Source organism: Corvus brachyrhynchos, unplaced genomic scaffold, assembly GCF_000691975.1.
Source record: "Corvus brachyrhynchos isolate BGI_N302 unplaced genomic scaffold, ASM69197v1 scaffold56, whole genome shotgun sequence".
Classification (NCBI taxonomy): Eukaryota; Metazoa; Chordata; class Aves; order Passeriformes; family Corvidae; genus Corvus; species Corvus brachyrhynchos.
In genome coordinates, this window is record NW_008238664.1 from 1,512,035 (window position 1) to 1,518,569 (window position 6,535).

Here is a 6,535-nt window from a genome sequence, read left to right on the forward strand (position 1 = left end):
ATGGGTGGGATCACTCTTTAGAACAGAATCAGTAAAAGCTTGAAGGCCTCTAAAGTAGGTATTTAGCCTTTCTCAGTGCATGTAAACTATTCCTTCAAGAATCAGCGTTCATATTTTCCCTCCACCTCCTGATTACCGACCTCTGCAACTTTCCATAAAGCCACTGTGAAATTTGCCATCGGTCAGGGCTAAAATTTGCATTTCCAGGGAGGGCCTTAGCTACACATAGGGTGGCCTGGCAGAGAATTTGCTAAATACATGGGGATGGCTCTTGGTATTCTCAGTCAGTGGACAGAAGGGAAACCACTGTCTTAGCTTTCTGCGAACAGTTTTGAATAAGAACCACGCACAGGTATCCTCTGGTGGATCTAGTACTATGAAATTGTTGGATGTTAATGCCGCTGTGCTGCTCAGGATGAACTCTTTCTAACCTAAAATTAACTCCAGCTACATTTTGCTGTGGGAGTTACTTATGTTCTTCGTATGATCAGCTGGCTTTTTGCCTGGAGCGGGTTATGTATCACTTGCAGAACCTGCTCTGTTGGTTGAACTGGTGGTTGTCAAACACAATTGTTCATCATTATCCATCAGTTACAAATCTTGGAATTTTTTCAAAAGACAGCCAAATCCAGAAGACTATTCTGTCTGTAATCTGGTCATTACAATGTTCTCTGGGTCCTCTGAGCATTCCATGTCATGGGCTGAATTGTTGGTTGCAGATTTGTCAGCAGTGATGAGGAGTGAGATGCAATGTCCTCAGTTTCCTCATTGCTTTCCTTCCCACCGCAGGCTTACTTCTGTAACTTGTACCGTAATGCCACTTGATGCTATACATATTTAGGGTATTTCAGTTGCTGTCTGTTCTGGCTTTGTGTATTTGTGATTACAAATAGTAATGCTTCATAACTATATCCTAGACCTGTCCTTTTCCTGTATCTCTCCTTCCTTATTCCTGAACTAGTATTATTGTTTCAATTCTAGACTCTAATAACAGATGAAGTTCGTCTTCAGGAGTTGAGAGAAAAGCTCAATCAATTAAAAATCATAGCATGTGTTTCTCTCATAACAAACAACATGGTGGGTGCAGCAATTGTAGATTTGCCTGATTTTGCTGACCATCTGAAAAGGATCTCCCTTCCTCTTCTTGAAGGCATGAACAAGAAGTAAGGCCTTTTTTTTTACTTTTTTTTTACCCTTATTTTTCTTGAGAGGAAACAGTTGGAAGCAATTCTAGTGTCATAGACAGTGCTTGTTACTAATAGGAAGGTGTTGGGGTCTCCTCCCCCCGCCGTGTAGCCCTGGGAGAGGGGCCCTGAGGGCACAGACACGGGGTTTCCCTGCCCCTGCTCAGCCTCGTTCCCATGGGTTGGTTTGTGTTCCCTGCGCGGGCAGAAGGACCCTTGGTCCCGTGACTGGAACAGTTCCTCAGCAGAGCCCCGGCCATGCGGCTGGAGAAATAAACATCTCTGAAACATCTAGCAAGAATCTGTCTGTCCATATATATTTCCTTTCCACGGGACTCCTGGTTTGATATATGCATGTTGCAGGATCCCCACTGCAACAGGAAGATACCAAATTTTAATCTATATATTCCCTTTATAATACAAGGCCACTATATGTTAGAGATGTGTTTTCAAAGCTAGATTTTAATAAAATCTCATCTCAATATCAGTGTGCAGATTTTGGAGCCTACCAGTAAACTTCATTCATACACTCCAGTGCTGGAAAGACTGTGACAATACATTCACTAAATTATCTTGCCAGTTGCTTCAAACTTGTTGTAGGTAGTTCCAAGTTACTTGGCTGCCTATTTCTTTGGCTGCTTGTACTACAAGCAAGTCTGATGTATGTGACGCTCTTTTAAAAGAGTTTTCCACTCTGCTTTTTCTTGTGAAATGCTATGCACGTGGCCCAGGAAAACACCTAGGCACAAGGATAAAGTGAACTGGTGTCACTGCTGCACACTTGAAATTACTTTTCCCATTTGAATCACAATTAGGTCCTTCTTTTACCTTCCACATAGAGATTTTCTTGTATCTGTAGATTTACATAAATCTGCAGCAAAAGATGAAAACTTCAAAATTCTCTCATTGCAGAGACCAGGTTGAAAATAAAAGGGAAAGGAGACAAGTGAGAGACTTTACCAGCTATGCTACAGAAACTGCAGAATTTAATGCTTTTTTGTTTCTTCCAGAAGTTTTGATTTGAAGGAGGCTCTGAATGCTATTGGTATCCAGATTTGCAGCACAGTGAACAAGTCTCTAAGTGAAAGAGGTCTTCCCACTCTTAGTGAAGAAATGCAGAGTAATTTAATGGGTCAAATCGCTCATATTGTTGAGAAGAATAATCCTGTCTGTTCTTTGATTGGTTAGTAAGATACTACATAATTGTCATATTGTATGTGTCTATTTATAAATTCACTTCTAGCAAGCTTAATAGGCTGTCTGATTATCTTCTAAAAGCATGCTCTAACTGCAGTAAAATACTGGCTCAACTAAACCTAAGGAAATGTTGTTTACTTAGAGCGTGGTTAGTCACAGCTAGAAATAATTCTAAAAGTGCCTGTAGAGACAAGCCTAGGCAGCCTAGTATTTTGGAGAAGAATTTAGAAAAAGGAGTGCTATTCAGTCTCCTTTGTGTCCGTTCTGGGTTTAAACCTAGTGGGGTTTGTTTGGTTTTGGTTTTTTTTACTTTGAGTCTACTTCATATTAGTAAATGTAACTTGTTGCAGTGGGTTTATGCTGTGTCCACCTTGCAGTAGCCAAATTTAAGAAGCTTATAGTATTGTTTGCCATCCCAACGCAATCTTGGGAAAGAGCTACTGCTTACATTTTTGGATTTTTTGCTGTGCTGATGTGCAGGGTGCTTACAAAGTGACTATGGCTTCATCTTGGGTTTACATTTGTTCTGAGCATGCTTTATATTCCATTTCAGACAAACGAATCCAGCTCTTCATGAGAAGCTTGCTTACTCTTCCCAGTTCTCAGAAGTGTATGCCTACTGTGCCAGGAGGCCTTTCTGTGATTCAGACAGAGATGGAGTTGCTTGGATCTCAGTATGCAAGCATTGTAAACTTCAATAAAAAAGTGTATGGGCCATTCTATGCAAACATACTTAGAAAACTGCTTTTTCCTGAGGCAGCAGTGGAGAAAACAGAAGCAGAAACATCTAGCAATTAAAAAATGTACCCTTTTTTTAATCTTCCAAGACAGTGGGGAAGTCATGTCACTAAGAACAGCCTACTCCAGTGACTGTTGATGGAAAAAGGTCTTGTAAAATCTATACAGATTTGTTTCTGAAATTCAGTGTAAAGAAATTAATGTGAAGGTCATCTATATGTATTTTAATAGAAAAATATTTGTCTAATGGATTGTCACATGTAATAGCCAGCAAATTATGAATTTCAGTAGCAAACATTTATTATGACTCGCAGTGGCAAAGAGCTGGCAATGTACTTACTGTTTTGCCACCATCAAAACAATGTTATTTTTCAACTCAAATATATTTACATATAGCAATGCATATTATAAAATGACAAAGCAACTGTAGATAAAATGCACTATGCTTAACATTGTATTTTTGTAGAGTAACATCCCAGACAACAATTACGTTTCTGAAAATACTTTGAAGAAAAAGGTATAGCATAACTGCTTTAGTAACCAAACCCAGGTTCATCCTAGGCCAAATTCGGGTACTCCTGCAATTACTGGAGCCAGAACTTTGCCTCTGTTACATTAAGGAATGCCAGTGTTATAAGCTGTTTGCAGGATAGCAGTTACAGAAGCAGCATTCACCACTTCAAGTAGGAATCATTCAGAACTTCTCAACTGTAATTGAGATTAACAATAAACACCTAAGAAACATGATGTTTGGGGGGGGTGGTGGAGTAAATTTCTGTATATAATGTTTATAAGCATTTTGTTTATTCAGTGGAGGTCATACAGATCTTTAATACGTGTATGTACTGATCTTTGATCTTAATGGGTGGGTGTTAAGTATTTTTAAGTTAGGTCTTTCTAACCTTTATTCCCAAAAGCACTTAAGACTGACCTTACAGTGTACCACAGAACAAGTACCCCTTTCATGCCCTCATCCAACAGAATGTAAGGTTTTCACAAGATATTCTTAGGCCTGAAAGCAAGAACCCAAGCAATTAGTTGGTTTTGAAAATGTGATTAGATTTCACTTTTTCATGGAGTCTGTGAGAAATGCTCCTGTTTTCCTCAAATTCCTTTGGACTGGGCCCCAATACTTAGTCCCCATTTAAGGCATTGGGAATCTTGCATACAGAAAATGAATAGGATTGAAATTGAGAAATGTGGAAGTGAACTTCTTTAAGTTTACACAGGCTTTATTTTGCATATTTCAGATTACTGGGATTACATAGTGCTGGAATACATATTATAGACATGTTCTTGTCTATGAAATTGAATAATTTACTTGAAAGTGATATTTTAATATATTACCATATAATACTCCTTTTAAGATGTCATATATAGAAAATCTCAGTGTGGTACAAGTTAGAGCTTGTTTTTAATATTTTATATTACAATCTATTTTTTATGAAGAGACAAAAATAACCTGTAAAAGCTTAATGTGTCACACATTCTTTATGTACATTACTGTGTCTATCATAAAGGTCTAAAAAAACCTGGGCATTATTAGCACTGTGGTTTTGTAGTCCATTTCTACAGGATTCTGTACCGTTTATAGCAAGGGAAATGACTTCTATTCAGTTGTTCTTCAGTGTCCAAGGACTTTGGTCACATGTACATGTTAAGGAAAACTCTCTTCAAAATGCCTTTTTAGAGAAATTTCTCTAGTGCACTTCTGTTCTATCCCTTGTAAAAACATTGCACAAAATCAAGATGAACACATACTATAAAGGGAACTGTTTCCTGGAAAACCTGAGAGAAAGGAACTCTTAGACTATAATAACTGTGCCACTAGCTAAGCCAGGCTTGCTTAGATGAATATGGAATTTTGGTAGGCAGTCCTAAATCATTAAGAGAATGCATTTCAAAAGCAGGTAGGGGGAATGAATCTTAGTGATTTGCTACATAATTAGAAATACCTACATGATTTTGAGCTTCAGGCAAAAGAGGATTTTATGAACATTTGAAGGTGATTGCTAACATGATTATGAACTTTTTATTGTAATATTTTATATACATTCTATTGTACAAATAAATACCAAACTACAGCTTTTTAATTAACTGGGGAAACTGTCATACTAGTTTTTACCAGTAAAAACTCAGAAGATAGCATTTATTGGGGGGCATTGGTGATTAAGGTGACTTGGAAAGGGCATTTTATAGCATGGCCTGTGTTTCAACTGATTGTTTAATGTGTTTTAATTTAATGTTTCAAACGTGGACATTGTATCTGTTTAATGTCATGTGTTGCATGCTGTTCATGCTGCTGTGGCTGAAACGCACTTGCCTCTACTCTGAAGTTGTCCTTGTGAAACAAGATGCTATTCTGTAGCAGCTTTGTTAAAAAACAAATATTTGAGGGTTTGTATACATTAAATCTTGTTTGTGATACCCTCAGTGGTGAAAAGTCATCTATACAAACTTTATTAAATGGAATGGACTGTTAAATGCCAAAGATAAATGACTCCACTAATACTCTATTGTGACTGTTTTTCTGTTACTTCTCATCAGCAGCTCCACTGTAGTGATTTTAACCCAGCTGTACAAATAATATTAAAAACATTTGCTTGCTCAAATCTGACTACTTGGAAGAAGGATGTATTGGGTTTGCATGGCAGAGTTGGGAGGGAACAGGCTACAGCAGTGGCTTCTGTGAGCAGCTGCTCCAAGCTTTCCCCCGTGTCCGACAGAGGACTTGCTTGGATTAAACATGGATTGCCACGTATTGAAAAAAATCTCCACTGACTCTGCTCTTCAGGACGGAAACCAAATGGAAGTAGCCTGAACATGTTACTCCTCTTTAAGGTAGGGGCCTTAGTGGCCGGGGTGGGTGGAGCCCAGACCCAACCCCGTGAATGTTACTCATATGGAAACAGCCGCAGCAGACGTGTGTGGGTCTGTTTTCACACTCTGCTTTTAAAACTTACCAATTATTACTATATACACATATGTATCTACATATATATCTCCAAAAACTTACTGCTACAGGAATCTGCAAAGATTACAAGTGCTTATTGTTTCATTTTGAACTGGGACAGATGAGTAGCTCCCTATTTGACTGGGATTTTGGTGTCTCTATAGCACCGACCCTTGTAAAGGAAAACAAATAAATTTGTAGGTGATTCAGTTACAGCATCCAAGATCAGAAGGCGGCATTAATAATAAACATGCTAAAAGCTTATGCCCCAAGTTGCTTTACACGCTAAAACTGCAGGGAAGCCTTTTAAAGCCCAACTGCTCCGTGTCTCTGCCGCCTCCTGACCCCCCGGCTGCCCCGGCGAGGGGGGCGGTGACCGGCTCGGGGATTTAGGGGAACACCCGGGCGCTGCCAGCTCCGCAGTGCCCCGGGAGGGGCGGGCTGCAGGGCCCCGGGAGGGGCC

At 39.3% G+C, this 6,535-nt stretch overlaps 1 protein-coding gene across 11 annotated transcripts in view; it reads left to right on the forward strand.

Moving 5' to 3' along the window:
* TCP11L2 (t-complex 11 like 2) overlaps positions 1-5,630 on the forward strand; it is a 16,199-nt gene extending 10,569 nt beyond the window's left edge. For 10 of the 11 annotated variants that reach the window (XM_017737938.1, XM_008636383.2, XM_017737936.1 and 7 more), the window contains exons 9-11: positions 982-1,163; positions 2,195-2,367; positions 2,935-5,630. In XM_017737938.1, the coding sequence (XP_017593427.1) occupies positions 982-1,163; positions 2,195-2,367; positions 2,935-3,179 (600 nt within the window). In that variant the 3' untranslated portion in view covers positions 3,180-5,630. The remainder of the gene's footprint in view (positions 1-981; positions 1,164-2,194; positions 2,368-2,934) is intronic. The other variant, XM_017737942.1, reaches the window with a different exon arrangement.
* Positions 5,631-6,535: the final 905 nt, after the last annotated feature.